This window comes from Lithobates pipiens, unplaced genomic scaffold, assembly GCF_037356315.1.
Source record: "Lithobates pipiens isolate NorthernLeopardFrog02 unplaced genomic scaffold, aLitPip1_a1.2 Scaffold_37, whole genome shotgun sequence".
Taxonomy (NCBI): domain Eukaryota; kingdom Metazoa; phylum Chordata; class Amphibia; order Anura; family Ranidae; genus Lithobates; species Lithobates pipiens.
In genome coordinates this window covers 20602513-20625039 of record NW_027507825.1, presented here as the reverse complement: position 1 = coordinate 20625039, position 22527 = coordinate 20602513, and the positions used below count along the sequence as shown (strand labels likewise).

The 22527-nt window shown below is 44.9% G+C and overlaps 1 protein-coding gene across 2 annotated transcripts in view; it reads right to left on the bottom strand.

The window, feature by feature from the left end:
• The window catches only part of GPR137C (G protein-coupled receptor 137C), a 53009-nt gene that overhangs the window by 13584 nt on the left and 16898 nt on the right, over window positions 1-22527 (bottom strand). For both annotated transcript variants that reach the window (XM_077466806.1, XM_077466805.1), the window contains exons 5-6: window positions 15425-15550; window positions 1543-1667 (exon numbers count right to left, since the gene is read on the bottom strand). In XM_077466806.1, coding sequence (XP_077322932.1) covers window positions 1543-1667; window positions 15425-15550 — 251 coding nt within the window. The remainder of the gene's footprint in view (window positions 1-1542; window positions 1668-15424; window positions 15551-22527) is intronic.

The following is a 22527-nucleotide window of genomic DNA, read 5'->3' as shown; positions in this document are numbered from 1 at the left end:
AGGGACCAAGAACCCAATGGTCATTGTGATGAGAGAAGAACCACCATCTCTGCAGCACTCCACCAATCAGGCCTGTATGGTAGAGTGGCAAGACTGAAGCCACTCCTCAGTAAAAGGCATAGGACACCCTGCCTGGAGTTTGCCAAAAGGCAACCGAAAGACTAATCGGACCACGAGAAACCAAATTCTCTGGCCTGATGAAAGATTGAACTCTTTGGCCTGAATGACAAGCATCACGCCTGGAGGAAACCAGGCACAACTCATCACCTGGCCAATACCATCCCTACAGTGAAGCATGGTGGTGGCCACATCATGCTGTGGGGATCTTTTTGGCACCAGGAACTGGGAGACTAGTCAAGATAGAAGGAAAGATAAATGTAGCAATGTACACAGACAACCTTGACGAAAACCTGCTCCAGGGTGCTCTGGACCTTAGAATGGGGCAAAGGTTCATCTTCCAACAGGACAATGACTCCAAGCACATAGCCAAGATAAGAAAAGGAGTGACTATGGGACAACTGAATGTCCTTGAGTGGCCCAGCCAGAGTCTAGACTTGAACCGGATTGAACATATCTAAAGAGCTGAAACTAGCTGTACACCGATGCTCCCCCATCAAACCTAATGGAGCTGGAGAAGGCCCTGAAAAAAGGGAGAAACTATCCAAAAATAGGTGCACCAACCTTGTAGTGCGCTACAAGGTAATTGGTGCTAAAAAGGTGTCAAAGTATTGAGCAAAGGCTATGAATACTTGTGCGATTTCATTTTTTTATTTTTAATAAATTTGCAAAAATTTCAAACAAGCTTCTTTCAGGTTGTCATTACGGGGTATTGTTTGTAGAATTAAAGAAAATGAATGTTATCCATTTTGGACTAAGGCTGTAACAAAAATGTGGAAACGTGAAGCACTGAATACTTTCTATAATAAATAGATTATATATTATAGCCCACCTGCCATTAGGCAATTAAAGTGGACCTTCAGTCCTTTTTCAGCTATCCATCTATTAAATCGTCTGCCCTTGTTATAACTTTGGATAGTAAAACTGCTAGTAAATCCCTTATACAGCCCACTCTGTTTCTATTCTAGTAAAAATCCTAGGCTTATGACGTGCACAGCTCTGGTGAGAGTTTCAGGAAAGGGGGGGGGGGGTGTGAGTCATAAGAGGGTCAATGAGAGCTGCAGTTGTGCCTGGCAGCAGCTTCAGCTGCCCAGTTAAAATGGCTGCAGCCAGACTTAGTGGAGGGAGGATTTCTGCAGCATATTTAGCAAGTACAGAATTAAAGTATATATAAAATATGCAAAGTGGTTGGAGGAAAGCTTCAGATTTTATTACAAATTATGTGAGCAGACTGCAGTTACTCTTTAAAAATGGAAAGCATCCGCCAACAATGGATACCAGTTTGAGTTATCCAACTTTAGATTCTTGAAGAAAGTTTACTAGTCAGGTCAGACAAGCTTAAGCCATGCAATAAATCTATGCACTGCAGCCATTGGAAGAGCTCTAGACCACTGGTATACATACATTGCTAACCCAGAGACTCACCTTCCTCGCTCTCCTCTGGCACCTGCCAGTCTGGGCAAGTCCTCATCACTGTCATATCTTCTAGGATTGTCAAAAAAGTACGCTCTGGACCCAAAGCTGTGACTATTTACCATTCCCGCAGCTTCCTGCAAAGAAAAAAAAAAAAAGAAAAATTTTAAGTAGATGTCCTGTCCATCTCCAGGCATTCAAATCAAGCTCAGGATCTCCACTCACATATTGGGTTATGTGCACTTTTTACCCCCTCTGACCACTACCCTGAGGGGGGGGGGGGGGGGGGGAATAGCGGAGAGACACTCACCAGTAAAACCCATTCAATAATGCAGTTAGAGAGACTGGCAGAGCCTTTCCTTTAGTCTGCCAGAGTTGTACTGCTTTGCCATACTGAAAATGGCTAACTCAGCTTCACACCAAGCCTTTCACAATGTGCCAAAAAAAAAAAACCTGCATCAAGTTAGATAGGGCCCACTTAATTTCCTGGCTGGGGACATCCATCAAGCCATTTCCTTCCCAGTCAGTTCTATTGATCAAAGTACAAGTTTAGAAGTTAGAGATTTCAGTAGGTGGTTACTGTAGCCAATTTTGTAGGGTTCTGCACTGCTTAGACTTTTTTGCATTATAAAAAACACACACACACACACACACACACAATTTTACAGGTTGGTTCCATATGTAAATATAAAAGCATGATACAAAAAAAAAAAAAAAAAAAAAAAAAAAAATTGTATGCAACTACACAAAAGATAAACATAGTTAAATAGCTACCTACAGTGGGGGAAATAAGTATTTTTACCCCAGCAGATTTTGCAAGTTTGCCTACTTACAAAGAAATTAAGGGTCTATAAAATTATAGGTGTATTTTAAAATGATAGGACAGAATATCAACCAAAAATACAGCCCACACAATAAAAATATTTTGCTTGGTGAACTGCAACTCCATTTTAAGCATTTGATCCCCTACCAACAAATAATCCTGGCTCCCAGACTGGCTACAGTATGTGGTACACAGAGGAGTACCTTCTTAAAATTGACAGGACTAATGACAACTCGTTATGTGTATAAAAAACACCTGCCCAGAAACTCTTCCAGAGAATCATGGGAAAGACCAAAATAGCTGTCAAAAGGACGTCAGGGACAAGACTGTAGACCAGCGAAAGGCTGGAATGGGCTACAAGACCATCAGCAGGAAACTTCGTCAGGAGGAAACTGTTGGAGCAATTTTCAAATGAAAGAAATACTAAAACAAATCGATCACCCTCGGTCTGGGCTCCATGCATGCATCATGGGGCAAGGAGGATCATGAGAAAAGCGAGGGATCAGCCCAGAACTACACAGGAGGAGCTTGTGAATGATCAAGGCAGTTGGGATCAGTGTCAAACCATTGGTAACAATACACCGCCATGGATTGAAATCCTGCAAGGTTTCTCTCAAGGCCCATGTACAGGCCATCTGAAGTTAGTGTCAGGGCTGGCTTAGCCCTTCCTTCTCTGGGCTGGCTGCTCAGCCGTCAGCCAATTGCTAGCTCTCATCTCTCTCCAGTTGGTAGCCTTGGGAATGTTTCATCTCAGAAAACGAGATGGTGGAAACTCTCAAAGCTTTTTTTTTACAAACCAGAATGTTCCTTTATTGCAATCAATTTAGACAGTACAGATGGTAGACCAACATGGACCACATCCAAAACATTATAAGTAAACATAAGGCAAACAGTACAAGACATTGTGTAACAGTTTAACCGGTAACAAGCCATATTGTAAGTGCCGGTGTGGCCAATCCACGCCACCCACCGACATCCATTATTCCACCACCTACAATGAGGCGAGACTGGGGAAGCATAGGAGGCAGAAAAGTACTCAGGGATCCCACCACCCCCCGTGAGCCCCACCCCTTAATCCATCCACAACCCCCAAACCTTACGGAATTTCTGGGGGCAGTTCCTATTCATATAGGTAAGTTTGTACAATGGAAGCACCGCAGCAATAGATTTTTCCCACATGCCGATCGTAGGGGGGGGGGGGAGGCATTCCACTTCAGCACAATTTCCCTTTTAGCATAAAACAGAAGATATGTCAACAGCAGTTTAGTGTATCTGGGTCTTTGGTCATCATCCTGGATCCCCAGTAAGGCTAGCTCCGGCGACAGGGGGAGCTCCAACTGGAGACGCCCGTTAATGGTGTCAAACACTTGAGCCCAATAATCAGCGATCTTAGGACAGCCCCAGAACATATGCAGGTATGTGCCTATCGACTGTTTACATCTGGGGCAGTCCCTCGACCGCTGGGGGTAAACCTGATGGAGCCTCTGGGGAGTGTAATACACCCTATGCAAAAATTTAACCTGTATCAGCCTTTCCTGGGAGGATATAAGGGTAGTTGCACTATCAGCCAGACAGTCTTCCCAATCCGATCTATCCAGCCCAGGTAGATCTGCCTTCCACGGATCCCATAATTTGTGTACCTTCACAGAGTCTGTCCGTAATAAAGTCAGGTATAAAGCAGACAGGGGCTTATCCAGTTTCTCCTGCACTAACTGCTCCTCAATCGGGTCCATACGCAGCCGAATCGGATTCGGGAATTGGGCCCTGACAGCATGGCGCAGCTGGAGGTATCGAAAGGCCATCCAAGCCGGTAAATGATATGTAGCCTGTAGGGCCGCGTATGAGAGCCAGACTCCAGCAACAAATATATTGCCCAAGGTCACGATCCCATACCTGGCCCACACCTGTGGGTCTGGTACCATTCTCATATGAGGGAGACTATAGTTATCCCAGAGCGGGCAGTGCGGAGACCAGTCCTGTGGGACAATCATCCCCCGCCTGGCCACCGCCCACGCCCCAAGGGTAGTTTTGGTAGGCGTCGGGAGCCCTCTCTTTGCCCGTCGCGCCCCATACACCAGGCCAGTCAGCTCCCGACGCGACCCCACGACCTCCGCTTCCAAGCATATCGCCGCATTCCCCCTAGAAAGGGCAAGCCACCACCGAGCCGTCACCAAAAACGCCGCCCAAATGTACGCTCTATAGTCCGGTAATGCCAGCCCTCCACAGCGGATAGGAAGCATCAAGGTGGATCTAGCCAACCGGGGCATCCCCCCTTTCCAAATAAAAGAGCCCACGCATTTGTCGATCTCCGCAAAGAAGGAATTGGGTATCCAGATAGGGCTGTGGCGAAAAACGTACAAAAACTTGGGGAGGAAGATCATCTTCAGCAAATTTATACGTCCCATCAGGTTCAGAGGGAGGGAGGCCCAAGCAGCACACCGGGTCCGAAGCTGAGCCAGAACCGGCTGCAGATTCAGCTCCCCAAAGCTCGCCAACTCCCTCCCAACCTGGATACCCAAATACCGGAACTGGTCGACCCAACGAAGAGGGATATTAGAACCGCTGTCCCTGGCCTGCAGGTCAAGCGGGAATATGTTAGATTTTGACCAGTTGATCCGTATGCCTGAAAACCTCCCAAAAGTGTCAAAAATCTCCAGGGCCGCCGATAAGGAGTCATCCACGTCCTGGAGATATAAAAGGGCATCGTCTGCGTACAACGAAATTTTTTCCTCCAGCGCGCCCACCCGCAGTCCCCGCACCCTCTCCGAGGCCCTAATCATAGCCGCCAAGGGCTCAATTGCAAGTGCAAACAGGGCCGGGGAACTCTCAAAGCTTTAGCTTGTATCCTAGAGACACTGGAGAGAATCCATTTGTCCTGAATCTCCCTTTGCCAGACTGAGTACATCAGAAGTCTTATCCCCCCACCTTGGTGAGGGGAGATGCCTCTTCATAAGGAGGTCTTGTATTCTGCTTTGCAGACTTGTAGCCCCAGGCCTTCCTTTATGCCTGGTCTGATGGCAGAGGCCGAACAGTTTAAATGAAAGACTTTTATTTTCTTTTGACTGGCAAGAGTGTACTATTTCCACTGGAAATTGATTGTATTTATCCAGACTATCGTCAAATAATCATTCTCCCTTAAAGGGGAAACTAGTTAGAAGGTTCTTACAAGGCGTTTCAGCTGACCAACCCTTTAACCAAAGGGTCCTTTGCATATGTACAAGTACAAATGCAAGGCGTGATGCCTGGTGAATAGAATCCTTCATAGCATCTACAGCAAAGCATAATGCTTTAGGTAGCTCAGCCAGTTCCTGTGCTTGTTGCGCAGGGAGCTCATCTGAGACCATCTGTGAACTGGTCCTTTAAGGACTGACAGATGCCTATAGCTGCAATTGCAGGCTGAGCAACAGTACCGGCTAAGAAAAAAAAAAAGGATTTTAACAGACCTTCCAACTTATCTGTTGGATCTTTAAGCATAAGCGCATTGTCCACTTTTTTCCACACTGGAAATCGCAGCATCAACTGCTGGAACTTTCCATCTTTTAGTGAATCTTTCTTCCATAGGATAGAGCTTGGAGTCTCTTTGGAAGGAAAAAAAAAATAAAATTGATTATCTGGATGATCCCAATCGGTATAAGCAAGCTTTTTTAGTAATGCGTGGACGGGAAACACATGCAAAGGCTGTAAAGGCTTCAAAAGAACCCAAGGAAGAGATCGGCCCTTCAGCCAACTGTTAGAGGTAGCATGCAAGTAGAGCGAACCATCTTTGCAATCCTCTGTACTTCAGGATTGTGAAGTAGGGATCCTTGAGAACTTCAAGTATTGTTTCCTCTGCAGAGAAATAGTCACATGTCTTCCCTCCTGATCATCTGAGGGCAATACCCCATCCTGTCCCCATAATTCTCTTGGACCCTCCACTGACTGTAAAGAGTCTAAGGTGGGGGAGGGGGGGGGGGATCTAGGATGTTTCCTATACACTGGATGGAGGATGCAATTAAAGCTGCTAATCTTCCTTCTAAGCCTTGCAAGGCAGAGGAAAATAGATCTTCAGTCACCTCTACAGGGGCTGAAGTGTGTGAAGCAGTTGCACCACCGCTAGCTTCCAATAACTCACCCTGACTTGCCATGTCTGATCTCTCCGAAGAGGAAGATAGTATGAAGGCATAACTGGGATTCCCAGCGCCTGGGGGGGGCGCGACACCTTAGGTACCTTTACGGTAGGTCTGGAAGACAGTGCAAAGCACAAGCAGAGGTAAACATAAAATAACAGTTCTTTTGCTACCAACAATAGTTTTTCCTGTCTGGAAATGTCTGTTTACACCCTTACGTGCCCAGCACTCTGGTGTCTTAGTGTGACAGACTGCCTCTCTTCAGTTAAAAAAATCTTTCTGAAATGAGAGTGTGATATAACGCCTCAGGTGGAACCTGACTGGCATCCTCAGCGCTTCCCCTCAGCTATGAGGCGAGTGCTGTGTGTGGATGTTACATCCATACACAGCGCCACATGACCTTGCGGACATGCCCCTCGGCCATTCGGATCCCTAGCAGGGCCTGAGAATGCAGACACAAAGTAAGGTGAACGTACTATACACCTCTACAAGGGGGAGGGGGGGGAAGAGGGGGAGTTCTGTCAGCAGATTTCATAGGGCGTTTCCCAATGTTACTAGGTGGAAGTGCTGGATTGTAATTAAACCATGCAGGTAAAGCAGCTGTGTCAACCAGCCATCGACCATATAGAAGTTTATACACATCTCTGTATTAGCAACTGCTGTATTTTTTACCAAATCCCAGAAGATCTATTTACGCATAAACCCCCCTCTGCCGCTGGGACCACACATGTTCTGAAACAGAGCTGCAGTAAGACACATCATAGGTAGTGTAAGTTACTCCTTATAGAGGAGACATTTATAAGGCATATAAGGTTTATTGAAGGAAAAAGCAAAGCTTCTTCCCTTACTTTGTCCTCGCAGGATACTGCTGATTTAACAGACAGATCCAACTTTCACCCATCATGGCAGGCCTTGTATAGCACCCCCTCAGGACAGCTTTAGCAAAAACAAAGTCCTGGTTCCTAGGGTCCAGCTCTCAAAAGAGAAGCATTACAGGCAAAACATCATTCTTGCATCGAGATCCAGGTACCATCCTATGGCCTCAGTGGCGAGGATGGATATGATTGTGGAGGTTTCTTTAAATCCAGCATGGATCCCTCCTGGAGCTCCGCAGAGCACATCTTCACTCGTGACAGACACTGGTGAAAAAACTGAGTGCTCATGGAAGGAGGAGGAGGGGTTATATAGGGGAGTCAACTTCCTGTATTGGTTATACCAGTGTCAACACCTGAAGGTAGGCCTATAACCCACCAAGTAATTGAGACTCTGAGTCCTATGATGTACGATAAAGAAATGCCGACTGACCCCCAAGAACAGCATCCCTACAGTCAGGCATGAACTTAGTTTTGTCAGTGTTACAAAAACAGCCAAGTCCCAAGGATGCAAAAGGTGATTTAACTGGTGGATTAATCCACATCACCCCTTGCATAAAACCCTGGACTAAAGAACGTGTAGCAAGTGGTCTTTGAAAGACCGATAAAGCTGAGACTTGGCCCTTGAGAGTACAAGGCCGACTTCATCTCTACCCCCAATTGTAGAAAGGCAAGAATTCTGCCTACGATATACCTCCAAGGGTGCCAACCCTTGGATTCACACCAGGAAACATAAGCCATCCAGACTTTATATAGTTCTGGAAGCTGGCTTCCTTGCATTAAATCAAGGTAGAGATAACTGACATGGAATGCCCGTGTTTCTTCAGAATGTGCGTTTCAATAGCGAAGCTGTTAACATTTAGCTTTTGTAAGGTAGGATGGAATATCAGCCCCTGTGAGAGTATGTCTGGCTGTAGTGGAAGGCACCATGGATCCTCCACTGCCATCTTTAGGATTTCTGCATACCAGGACCTTCTGGGCCATGCTGGGACTACCAGAATTACCATCTTTCTTTCCAGCTTGATCCTGCAAAGAAGTTGTAGCAGCAACTTAATAGGGGGGTGAATCACGAGAACTGATCCCACAGGGCCACCAATGCATCTGTTCTGCATGCAAGTAGATCCCTTGTCCTGACAAAGTCGACTATTCCATGTTGAATCTAGATGCCAGAAGATCTACGTCCGAGTCCCCCCATCTTTGGCAAAGAGCCCAAAAAAAGTCAGGGTGAAGAGACCATTCCCCCTGTGAATAACTGCTGATCGACTCAGGTAGTCCGCCTACCAATTCTCTACTCCTGGAATGAAGACAGCCGACAGCCACAGAACATTCCTTTCTGCCCAAGTTAAAATACGGTTGATAATGCAGATAATGACAGAACTCTGGACGGCCGCACTCCAATGCTAAAATGATGCTTTATTCAAATAATATTTAAGACACAGCAAATTAAGCACTAGCCTTAGTGCGAAACGCGTCAGCTGTTGGCATCTTTCGCTGTGATGTACTCGGCTATGAGTAAGCACTAGCCTTAGTGCAAAATGTGTCAGCTGTTAGCATCTTTTGCTGTGATGTAATTTGCGGTGTCTTAAATATTATTTGAATAAAGCATCATTTTAGCATTGCAGTGCGGCCATCCACATTATCTGCATGCTGTGGCTTGCACCCGGATCCCTTCACCTGGAGAAATTATCTATGAGTTCCCAGGACCTGCCTTTGAGCGGTGGTGTACATCTCTTGTGATTCTCTGGACTTTAGAATATGGTTGAGCTCTGTCTAAGCTGAGAGACTCTTGGTGCGCCCTTGGTGATTAATATAGGCCACAGCTGTGGCATTCTCAGATTGGATCCTGACAGGACAATCCTGTAATCTGAAAGTCCAGGCCTTCAGAGCCAGACACTGCCCAAATCTCTAGGATGTTGATTGGCAAGGCTCTTTTGGTTCTTGACCACTGTCCCTGGAACTGCTCCCCAGCCTAAAAGGCTGGCATCCCTTGCTACCACTTTCCAGATATCTGCTTAAAGGAAAATCCTTCAGACCAGTTTGGGTTAGGAACCAACTGAGGCTTTGGGACACCCGCATTGGCAAGTCTAAAGCTCGAATCCTTTTGTTCAAAGCAGACAGGATACCTTTTTGCAACAGTCTCGAATGGAACTGGGCATAGGGAACTGCTTCGAATGAAGCCACCATCTTTCTCAACAACCTCATGCAAAGGAAAATGGAGGAATATTTCGACCTGACCATCTGCACCAGCTCTTATGGAGTTGATTTTTGCCTGAGCCAAGAACACCTTTTTCTAGGCCGTCTATGATCAGACCCAAGTACTCCAGCCTTTTCAGTGGTTTTAGGTTGTGAATCCAACCCAGATTTTCCAGGTAACTGGTTGTAATGCTCACGCTTTGCTCCAAATGAGCCACTGACTGGTCCATCAGGAAAAGATATAGTCTAGGTATGCGAAGACTTATGCCCTGTGCCCTTAACCTGGCTAGAGGTGGGGCCAGCACTTTTGTAAACACCCAGCGTGCTGTAGATAGCCTGAAGGGCAAGGCTACAAACTGAAAAAGCTGCTGTTCTACTTTGAACCGCAGAAACATTTGGCGAGTGGGAAATATAGGGATATGCATCCCTGATGTCGATGGACTCCAGAAGTTCTCCTTGTAGGATAGAAACTACTGACCTGATGGACTCCATGTGAAAGGAGCGGATCTCGAGGAACCGATTTAGAGATTTTTTTCGTTCTAGAATGGGTCTGACATCTCCATTTGGTTTTGGTACCATAAAGATGTTTGAATAAAACCCCAAACCTTGCTCTTCTGTGGTGGCGATTTGTATGATCCCCGAGCTAGTAATCGGTCTAAATGCCAGAGAAAGCCTTTTTCCTGGATCTTTGGGAACTTTTGATCTCAGTAAACGAGACAGTGGAAACACCTGAAATGCTAGTTTGTATCCTAGAGACACCTCTTCATAATGAGGCTTTAGAATTATGCTTTGCAGATTTCCAGGTCTTCTGTGCCTGGGCATGACCGCGAGGCTTTCCTCTAGAGTGAGTGGAGACAGTCGCCACTGACTAGAGGCGGATGCCCCTGGCACAGGGGAAAGTCTGCTTAAAAAGAAGAACGTTTATACTTTCTTTTGACTAGCAAACGAGTAGAGTACTCCAAGAGTCCATAATGATCCTGCGCAAACAAATAAGTGTATAAAATAGATCTATAAGTGACAAGTGCTGTTAAAAACTAAATAAATGTGTGATAGAAAATTAGAAAGCAAGCACCATTCCCATCAAACAAAAAGGTGGAAAAAAAAAAAAAAAAAAAGCACGGAAAAATATGGGCTCTCAGAACTCACCTCCACTCTGATTGAACAGCACATCAAGTAAAATAAATTAATGAATCTGCTATCCATTCTATCCTCTACCACCAAGGGGTCTTCTACTGTTAGCAACTTGAAAAATGTGGACACCCACACTAGACCAGGGGGCATTCATCCCTGTAGCAGCTGTAATAGGAACCAGGCAGCAACCTCCACAAATGTATGCCACTCAATATAAAATATAAGGAGAAGAGAAAAGGCTCCAATAGTGTAGTATTTTTAAAAACGGAAGATTCAATTTTTTTTAAAAAAAAACGGTTAGACTCGCATTAAAAAGCAATGAAAAACGGCACATAAAAATGACTTCCTGGCGTGTTCCGCCAGTCTTCGTCACTTCCTGTATTGCTTCAGATTCGCGGCCACTCCCTACGCGTTACGTCAATCACATGACTTCATCAGGGGATAGTGATTGGCTGCTACAGTCCTCAAATATACCATAACAGGAAGTACCCTCGCGGCCATCTTTGTTATGGTTAATCAGAGAAATGTATAGTGCTTGGCTTGGCCTTGCCATGGTGAAGGATCAAGTACGGTTCCTTGCACAAAAGGGCTGCCAACTCAGACAACCTTCTAGCCGAGGTGTTGGCAATCAGGAAGGCTAGCATGCATGACAGCAAGTCTAATGGAATTTCCTTGATGGGCTCAAATGGTTGTTTCTGTAACAGAGCACCAAGTTCTAGTCCCAAGGACACATAGGCGATTTAATGCAAATGAGTTGCCCACTGCATAAAAAGGTTCAGACCAGGAAATGGGAGGCTAAAGGGCCCTTGGAAAAAATACTGACAGGCTAAAATCTGACCCCTGATTGTACTCAAAGCCAATCTAATTTCCACAGCTAGTGTAGAAGGAAGAGAGCGTAGAAAAGAAATCTCCAAATCACACATTACCAAGGAGTCCTGAAACGCCACCAAGGTCCGTAGGGCCAGACGTACTGCCAGTAACTCCAGGACGTTGATGGGCAGGATCTGTTCTGTCCTTGACCACATCCCATGAGCCCCTCTAGGGTTGCTGCCCAGCCTGAGAGACTGGCATCTGTAGTCCGTTCTCTCCAAGTTACTGGGAGGAAGGATTTTCCCTTCCGCAGGTTCTGACCCTGCAACCAGTTTAGGCTTAAGCATGCCTGAGGAGAGAACATTGGATAATCCAGGGCTTGTCCTCTTTCGTTCCAAGACAAGAGGTCTTGTAAAGGCCTGGGTTGGAACTGGGCATAGAACACTGCCTCAGGATACCATCCCTCCCCAGAAGGCTCATACACAGAGCCAAATGGAGGGTTGTCCGTTGCCTCTTATCTGACGCACCTGCTCATTCAGGACACTGATCCTTGACAGGTGGCAAAAATACCTGTGCTTGGACCAAAACTAGGATCAGACCAAAATACTTTAGACTGAGTGAGTGATCTGAGCAGGAGGTTGTCCAGATACACGAGCACCAAGATACCTTGGGACCCTAAAAAGGCCCTGTACTGGTGCTAGGACCTTTGAACACCTGGGGAGCTGTAGCAAGCCCGAAGGGTAGAGCCACAAACTGAAAAGAACATTCCTCTACTGCAAATCACAGGAACCTCTGATGAGGCTGAAGGATAGGTACATGTAAATACACATCTTTTATGATGGAGGATAGAAAGTCCCCCATCTGGAGTGAATGACAGCCATATGGAGGCCAACTGCCAAAGCGAAAAAAATATATACAGCTCCCATGCCGGATGTACCTGGTGTTGCCCCTTCCTCCACTGGTAAGGATTTAGTCCCTTGAATTTTATAGGCTTTCTGGTGTATACATTTGGATGCTACCATCTCCTGAAGTGCTTAACAGTGTTGACAAAATGTGTCAATATTAATAGCCACTTAATTGAAGTATGAGAATTCTGTGAAGCATCAACCTAGGATTTTATTTTTATTTTTATACACCTTTGTACCATGCTTTTAACTTTAAATAAAAACCCTGAATATTTTTATATACCGAGTAGGGCTTTCCTGGCGCAACACTCAAGTCCCATGGGCATTTACTACTTCTAGAAATTACTGGTGTCAGCGACAGTTCCACCTACCTTTGCACTGTGGCCATTTATACACTACTGCACATTAATATTTGTTATTTTCTCTACAAGGTTAGCAGTTTCCCCATCAACCTTAAATACAGCTGGAGTTTAAGAGCAGCTTCCATGCCACCTAGTGGCCAGAAGTGTCTCTCCCCCCCCCGCCCCCCCAGACTTTCCGACAGGAGTCTCAGAATCACATGTGGGCATTACCACAGCTTCCCTATTTTCAGGAAGCTATGTAAAGCACCCTGCCAGGTCAGGACATGGTTCTTTGAGGTCTACCGCACTAGACCCTTTCAGCTTTTGAAAAAAAAAAAAAAAAAAAAAGTCCTGCAGCTATATCTGGTGCCTGTTGTCCCAATACAGAAGGGTGAGTGTTGTAACCTTACTGGAAGGATGTTACTGGCAGAATTGCCAGAGGAAATATTAGGCTATACTTATTTTTTAAACTTTATTGAAAAAGGTATAAGACTGACAATCAATGTGCACATATAATAATAAAAGGTACATTTATGCCAAGTACATGCGAGCGGAATTCTTGTTGGAAAAAGCTCTGGTTTTCCCGTTGGAATTTTGCTCAAACTGTCTTGCCTACAAACGATCACACCAAATTCCGACAGTCAATAACACCACGGCATACAACGTGTTCGACGGTACTTAAAAAAAAATAAAAATTCATGTCGGAATTGCAAACACAAGATCGAAAAATCTGATAAAGGTTTTCCATCTGAACAGGCTCTCAATCTAACAGCCGTCGGAAATGCCATCAGAAAGACCGATGGGCATACAAACGGTTGCCCAAAAACCGACCAAAAGCTCCCATTGGACTGTTTACATTGGAAATTCTGGCCGTGTGCACACAGCATTACAGTGCAGAAATAACTTGCATAATTACAAGTATACCGCATTCCCCTTTAAACCAATCCTGATGAAACCTATTTAGGTTATAAACCCAATGATATTTTCAATCAAGTGTTGGTTGCAGAGATTGGAACACCATGCATCCCAAACATACTTCGCTGGGCAACCTCTGTTCAAAAATAAGTTGGTCATAAGGCAATACCCGATTTACTAGCCAAAGCCATGTGCGTATAGATGGAGGGGTGGGCTGAATCCACTTAAAGCAGTTGTATACCCCTTTTTTTTTTTAAACTATACTGTTTAGGAGAGATTTACTTTGCATGCAGACGTCAGCGGCACATGAGCTGTGAAAGCCCGGCTTAAGGTCTGGCAGAAGCTGACAGACCATTCCTGGAAGAAGCCTCCCACGTGTGACGCAATTGCGGCTTTGGCCACTCACAGCCATAGTAGCTCATTATGAAATGGGAGGCTTCTTCCAGGCATGGTCTGTCAGCTTCTGCCAGACCTTCACAGTGCATGTGCCGCTGACGTCTGCATGCAAAGTAAATATCTCCTAAACCGTATAGTACCCGCAAGGTACTGGCAGCAGGTAACAGATGTTGACTGCAGTTTCGGCAATTCCTGTTCCATAAACCCCACTGCTGTGTTTGCTAGGGGTCCTGGATGTCCAGGCCCTGTTCTAAGGTGAGTATTTCAATATTTCATAATTAGCTAGTATGCGCTGCATACTAGCTCATTATACCTTTGACTGCAGTTATACAACCGCTTTAAGTGCTGCAGCTTTACAAACCATAAATAGCATTTCCATTAACATGGTTCTAGTATGTCTTGGCCACAGCTCTTCATCCAGGACCCCTAGCAAACACCAATGGGGTTTATGGAACAGGAATTGCCAAAACTGCAGTCGCCATCTCCGTTACCTGCTGCCAGTACCTTGCTATGACTGAGCAAAGCTTGCACGTGGGCAGGTACAGTTGTAGCAGATAATACACGAGTTGATAGAAGCCCCTTAGAGCCCCAAGACCTCAGCAGCCCCATCAGTGGCAGTTAGTGCTCAATTTTTGGGGGGCACAAACTGAAAAATTCTGAAAAAACCCAAATGCAGCCCTACTTGATAGGCGTACAATCAGCGCCTGTTTCAGCCAATCAGGTGACATGTAACAGATCCAAGCACCCGATTGGCGGAGAGGCAGTTAAGGGTTAGAAAAGTGAATACTAGCTTTCCTAATCGGGTGCAGAAAAAAATATTTTTTTTAATAAAAACTGCTGCTGCAATTCGTGTGCTCAAAAAGGTGGTGGGAGCGGAGGCCAAAGATTCATGGAATGCATGAATCTATTGGTGCTAGAGGGGTGGCTGGAGAGGGGGCGGCGCCCATATGGACAGGCTGCCCCCGACCTCCATCATTGGGTAATCAGAAAAGTCAGTGTCATGGTTGCCAAATTGCATTTGGATCACATGTCCAAGTCGGAGACACCTGTAAAAGGGCAGTTCATATTTCCTCTGTAGGCAGTAAAAAGACGACAATACATTGTAATCCAGAGGAACCATCACACGACAGTGCCCAAAAAAATAAATAAAAAATTGGGTTGTGCCAGAGCGATCCGATTCGCTTGGCTTCCCTCCATATTAGGTTATACTTACCCACGCTGCAACTCCGACTCAGTGTATGCTCTTGGGGGGGCGCGGGGGGGGGGGGGTGACACCACCGGAACACCCCCTCCTACACCATTTACACCCTGTAAGTTCAATGTGACAAAGGATTTTGCATGGAAGTCAAAAGAATCTAACAAAGGTCAAACAAGTAAAAAAAAAAAAAAAAAAATAACTCACCAAGTTCGGACTTGTTTTTTTAGCACGGAAGAAGTAGGTCATGAGACACATTGGCAGGAACTCGCAGAAAAGGAGAATCAATGTAAAGATCATATATTCCATATCATTGTTCTTTTCTGTAAAAGTCTGGAAAAAAATAAAAATAAAAAAAAGTTTAAATCAAAGCCAACATTAACCTCCCTGGCGGTACGATTATTTTGGATTTTAGGTGCTAAAAGCGGTACCATTATTTTGCATGAAAATTTGGCGTTTTATATTGTAGTCCTGTAATTCTTAGCAATAACTCACTTAAATCTGTCCAAACCAGAGTCTAGCAGACATCCCGGGTATGATAAAGTTTGAAAAATGAAGTCATAAAATTATAATTATACCAAATAATAATATTTATTCAATAATGTAATCAAATCAAAAAACAGAAATTTGCTCAGTTGCAGAATTGTCGCTGTCATTACTTTTCAATATTTGATGACGGATCTCCCCACAAATCGCTATCGCTCAATTCTGCGAGTGATTCCAATTTATTATCGCCGTTTTCTAGCTGGTCTAAAATCATTTTTGATGTAAAGGGACAGTTTTGGTTGCTATGGACAATATCCAGTTTCCAGGCATAAAGAACAGTTTTTATAATATAAAACTGCATGCAGGACACTGGGCAGAGCACTAGGGACAACGGGGGATGTGAAATAATTACATACAGCAATGTAATCTGTAAGATTACATTATACTGTATGTATACTATGTTTCACTTTTTGAATTTGGCGCCGATCTCCATCCCTGTGCGTCGCAACGCTCGCAGGGCACGGAGACCGGCGATGTGATAGAGCGAGACACAGCTCGCTCGTACAGCGCGAGGACATCGCTGGATCCAGGGGACAAGGTAAGTAAACCTTTCCCTGCATTCAGGGATGCGGTCCCAAGTCTGGCTCAGGGTTACCGTCAGGGGGGTTAAGAACATTAAAGCTCTATCAAAATAGTCCCCCCCCCCCCCCCCCCCACACGGCAAGAGTTCTCATCACCTGTACCCTCTCAGTCTACAAGTACACTCTCCAGTGTTGGCTGCACACCATTGGTGTGGAATTAGTCATGTGTAATGAGTGGACTTGTAGTCTCCATCATGTGACCACAGGAACATGCTTGGGAGACAGTCATTACTCTTTAATAGGAAGTCTCCAAAGACTTAGAGGACCAGGGATCTTAATGAAGGCTACAATTTAAAAAAAATATGGATTACTTACGAAAGGGCTTCTGCAAGACTATAGTTAGTGGTTCAAATTTACTTTAAGAATTAAAAAAAATGGCACAATTGGACCACCAGGAGCTGTTAGCCATCATGTTATAGCAAGCACATTGTGGCAGACTTTCCTGTCAAACTATATCCTCCAGCGCTGCACCGTCAGAGCTCCCGCTGGTTGTGGGCGATTTGATCTTCTCCCAGTCATTCCTTCTGGTTTCAGATTCTTAAGCTGCTTGGATGTGCTGCGATGACCACTTGCTTCCACTAGACATGTGCAATTCGTTTAGTTCCCGAATTTGTTTAAAAAATTTTTTTAAATTTAACGAAACGTTAATTCCGAATTTTTCAATTTCCGAAATTATGAATTTGCGAAAATTTGAAAAGAAAAAATCTATTTAATTCTAAACAACAATTAAAATTATAGTTAGTGGATTTCCCTTTCAAATTTGTCTGTTAGTGAACGTAACGAGTACAAAATTTCTCTGAAACAAATGCCACATCTAACCAAATGGAGCGCAACAATATAACATTTTTATTAGCAATTCATTTGTTTCGTTACATTTGTTTAGATGCGACATTCGTTATTTCAGAAAATTAGTAACTTCGTACGCGTTAAAAGTAAACTGATTCTTTAATTTTCAGATTCACATTTTTTGGACTTTAAAATCCCAGAAATCCGGAAATGTGAAAATTCAAAAAAATAAATAAAAAATATACAAATTTTTTGCCAGTGCACATGTCTAGCTTCGACATGGAGTCACATCACTACAGCACAGAGCCGTATCGTAAATGTAAGCAACGCATGCATGGCTCAGTGTCCAATAATTTTGACAGGCAAGGAGAAGCACCCCTGATAGAAAAGGCCAAATAAGGACTCTTCTGTAATACAATTCTACCTCTCAGGGTTTTATGTATAAATGTATAGTATGCACGCAATAGTTGGTCGGGGCTCCTTTTGCATAAAATTGCTGCATCAATGTAAGGTGACATGGAGGCAATCAGCAAGTTTTCTGGCCAATCAAGCAGTAATACCATGATCATTAAACCAGGCATTGGTACTTTTGGCAATGTGGACAGGTGCCAAGTCCTCCTAGAAAATGAAATCAGCATCTCCATAAAGCTGGTCAGCAGAGGGAAGCATGACGTGCTCTAGAATTCCCTGGTAGAGAGCTGCGCTGACCTTGCACTTGATAAAAACACAGTAGACCAAACACCAGCAGATGACACGGCTCCCCAAGTTATCACTGACTGTAGAAACTTCCCATTGGACCTCCTGCAACTTGGATTCTGTGCCTGTCCACTCTTCCTCCAGACTCTGGGGCCTTGATTTCCTAATGAAATGCAAAATTTACTTTCATCAAAAGGAATTTGGATCACCGAGCAACAGTCCAGTTCTTTCTCCTTAGCCCAGGTAAGACTGATGTTTTCTCTGGTTCAGGAGTGGCTTGACAAGGAATGCAACAGTTGTAACACATTTCCTGAATAAGTGTGTGGCGGCTCTTGAAAAACACTGATACCAGCTGTAAGCCACCCCTTGTCCCTGCTTTTTTTTTTTTTTTTTTTTTTTTTTTTTTAATAGCTTTTGCTTCACAATCCTCTCAGGCTGCAGTTATCTGTTGCTTGTGCACCTTTTTCTACAACGCTTTCCTTTAATATGCTTGGATACAGCACTCTGGACAGCCAGCTTCTTTAGCAATGACCTTTTGTGACTTGCCCTCCTGTCTTCTGGACAACTGTCAACTCAGCAGTCTTCACCATGATTGTGTAACCTGAACCAGACTGACCCATTTAAAGGCTCAGGAAACTTAGATGGTTTGGGGTTAGCCGATTAGAGTGCAACACAATGGAGCATGTGAAATATGGTGCAGCTCTGCCAATCAGCTTCCAACGTCAGCTTGTTAAAAACCATGCAGAGGACGTGGATATCCTTGCTATACAGTAACCCCCAGACGGTTATAAAAATAGGCACCTCGATCTCTTCCCAATTTAAAGTGGGTAGGGGCACACGTCAGGGATGCCCGTTATCTCCATCCTTATTTGCACTAGCGATAGAGCCCTTGGCTATAGCCCTCCGGAAATCACCTGAGGTTGCAGCATTGGAGATAGGGGGTATCAGGGAATGCATAGCATTGTATGTGGATGACATGCTTCTTTGAGATGCAGGGCAATCTTTGGAAGCAGTGCTCAGGGTGCTTGGCAGATTTGCCGAGTTCTCCGGGCTACAAGTTAATTGGGAGAAGTCCAGTGCGATGGCTATTGACATGGAGGCCCGCGCTCTGGCGACCACCAGAGTTCCCATTGCGTGGGTACAGGAATTTAAGTATCTGGGTGTGAGAGTGTCGCCGAGGGTGGGGGATTATCTGTCTCTTAATCTCCTTCCCTTGCTGACCAGAGTTAAGGTACAACTGGAAGCATGGAAACATCTACCCCTATCCCTAATTGGCAGAGTTAACTTGCTGAAAATGAAAGTTTTGCCGATTTTTTAGTATTTTTTTACGAAATTCGCCAATGTGGATCCCGTGCTCTTTTTTCGGAGAGTTAACAGCATGTTCAGTTCTTTTGTGGGCTGCTGCACATCCCAGAATAAGTCTCCACGTTTTGCAGGAGCCCTGGGGTCAAGGCAGCCTGGCACTGCCAGATCTCTAAGTATTTCATAGCTGGGCAGATGGGGGTCGCCAGGTGCTGGTTAACAAGGGATGACGGGGACTCAGCGACGGTTCTAGAGGCAGCACTTCTGGGATCGTAGGAAGGTCTATCCTACTTGGTATACAGGGGCCCACGGGCTTCACAGTCTGACGGCTTCAATGTGAGTAACGGTGAGAGCTTGAGAAAAGGCACAGGTCTTGATGAAGCACACAGTGGAGAGTTGGTCACCAGACACCCCTCTGGTTTAATCCTAGACTGCCACATTTTGGTACGATCCCTGACCCAGTGATATGGGCCAGGGTTGGCATTAAACAACTGAAACATGTAGTGGGGGGGGGGGACGAAGCTACTTATGTTTGACCAACTGAAAGTTAAATATAACCTTCCAAATTGGTACCTTTTTCGATACCTCCAGTTGCGGCAAGCCCTTCTCTCGCAGTTCGGTTCTGAGGTGCTGGAGCTGGGAGTGTCTCCACTAGAGGTTGCTGCGGACAGAGGACTTGCTGAAGCTCCTGTCTGCAGTCTATAAAGAGCTGTTCGTAGACAGGCCAAAACCGGTGCAAAAATGCAGAGACACTTGGAGCGCCCTAGTGACAGACTTCGGGGGGGGGGGGGGGGGGGAGGGGGAGGACTGGGACGACGTGGGATCACCCATTTCAAACCCTGGTATCAGTCAGAGACAGACTTATTCAATTCAAAATTCTCCACAGGGTGTATTATACCCATGCAAGACTAGCTAGGATGTATGGTACGGGATCGGCAGGATGCTGGCGTTGTACAGCTGATCGCGCTGACTTTGACCATATATTCTGGCAGTGCCAGCAGATCGGGGACTTTTGGAAGGGAGTGACGCACACCATACAAACAGTACTCTCGGTGCCGATTCCTCTTACAGTTACGGCATGTCTACTGGGGCTGGTGGAGGAGTTAGCGCCTCGTAGGGCGCAGAGAACTATGATTTCCTTGTCCTTATTTTATGCACGCAAAGCTATTCTGTTATGTTGGAAAAAACCCGAACCGCCTACGGTATATTGGAAAAGCTTGATAAATAAAGCACTACCATTCTATAAGGCTACATATCTAAGTAGGGGATGCCCCAATAAATTTGAGAAAGTGCGGCAGGGCTGGTTGGATAACAAGGACACTTTGAATTAATTTCCTAGGTGGGGGAGGGGGCGACCCCCAACCAACTGGCTGGTTTAGGGGGCAGAGTGCTGCTCTAAGACTTATTGGCTCCTTACTTTTCTCCAGGGGGCAGGAGCCCCATTACTGATGGGTAGTAAGCTTTCCGAGGGGTACAGCTGGTGTACATTGTATGATTTGGTGTTATTGGAGGGCTGCACGGGAGAGGTTTTTTGGGAAGGGGGGGGGGGGGGATGTGGGGCATATGTTTTGTATTACATGTGTTGAAAACTGTTAAAACACAAATTTGCACAAAAAAAAATAAAAAAAAACCCCATGCAGAGCTCCACCAGATTTAGCACTCTTGAGTATTGGTAAATCAGTCACCACGAGTCTACAATAGTGAACTTTCACAATATAAATTTGAGATACTGAATTCTAGGATATCCCTAGCTGCAAGCCATAATCAAAATTAAACAAAGAAATGCGAGATATAGATTTAATGAGTCTATAATATGTTTAAAGAGGAAGTAAAGGCACAAAGGCATAATGAGCTAGTATGCATAGCATACTAGCTCATTATGAATAACTTACCTGAGAACGAAGCCCCCTGAAGCGGTCCTCCATCTTCACCGCTGCCATGTATCCGACTTCCGGATCTCGCTGCTCCGGCGCTGTGATTCGCTGGAGCCGCGATGACGTCACTCCCGTGCATGCGCACGGGAGCCGACATGAGAGGCATATCACCGTGATCTGCGGTGCGCTCAGTGTGACTGTCTTTTTGTAAATATCTCCTAAACAGTGTAGGTTTAGGAGATATTTCTTGGACCTACAGGTAAGTCTTACCTGTACGTCAAAGTGGTTTGTAAGGGTTTACAACCACTAACTTTTTGAATCAAATTTACTAAAATCTACACGAAAAAGTATTCCTACCCATTAAAATATTTTCCACTTTGTCAGATTACTGCTGTGCCTGATATACAAACGATAAGGCAGTAAATATAGGACATACAGGACACAAACATTCAATCTTTGTGTATGTCTGATGTGTAGCAATATACCAATACTGAGCAGAGATGCCACCATCCTCAATGTGTCTCAGCTGAGCAGCAAAAACAAAATCAGAAAAAAAGACAAGCAACCTTCACTGCTGTGTACTCTGATATGCAGCCAATAAGGCAGTATATGCAAGACATAGAAAAGGACAGACAACCTTCAATCTTGTATATGTCTGATGTGCAACAATATAACAATTCTGAATAGAGATAGCACATCCATATTGAAGTGATTTGGCCTTGTGACTCAACATGTCAAATCGCATGCTTAAACTCGGCAGCCATTGCAGTTAATAGCACTGTCTGAATCAGCACAACGCCACTTTGGAGCGCTGCACTGATTACCAAAGGCAGTATTATCTATTACCCCTAGCCCAGGTTCAATTTGTACTTCTGCTATGCAGCCCAACAAATCAGGACCATCAAACTTCACTGCTGCCTTTCTGATAAGTAACCAACAAGGCAAAGCCCCACAGACAGACCTCAATCTTGTGTATGTCTGATGTGCACCAATATAACCATTATGAGCAGAGGTCACCAGACTCAATGATGTGCATTCCTGCTGTGCAGCACAAAACCAGAGAAAGTACAGACCACCTTCACTGTTGTATTTTTCTGATCTGTAGCCAAACAAAGCAGTACCTTTAGGATATAAAGGACAGCAAACAAGCTTCAGTGCATTTAGCAGAGATGTCACAAATTTCAATGTGCATTTCTTCTGTGCCACAAAAACATCCTAGCAAGGACAAACCTTCACTACTGAGGTCTACTGGTGTGCAGCCAAGGAGGAGTCATGGTGTATCCCTTTATGTAATAACCAACAGGGGCAATTTATTTCATAGGCATAGCCTGGGCTGTAGATACTAAACCTTCACCACCAGTGAAGGAACAATTCCTAAAATGGTTGGACACCCTACTATAGTAGTTGTCCTACCTTACCTCCATAGACTGAGCATACGCTAGCCAGCTCATACCCAGGTGGGGGCCGATTAGCAACTAAAGTCTCAATGAGCCCAGCCCTAGAGACCAATTTAAGACAGCCTCTA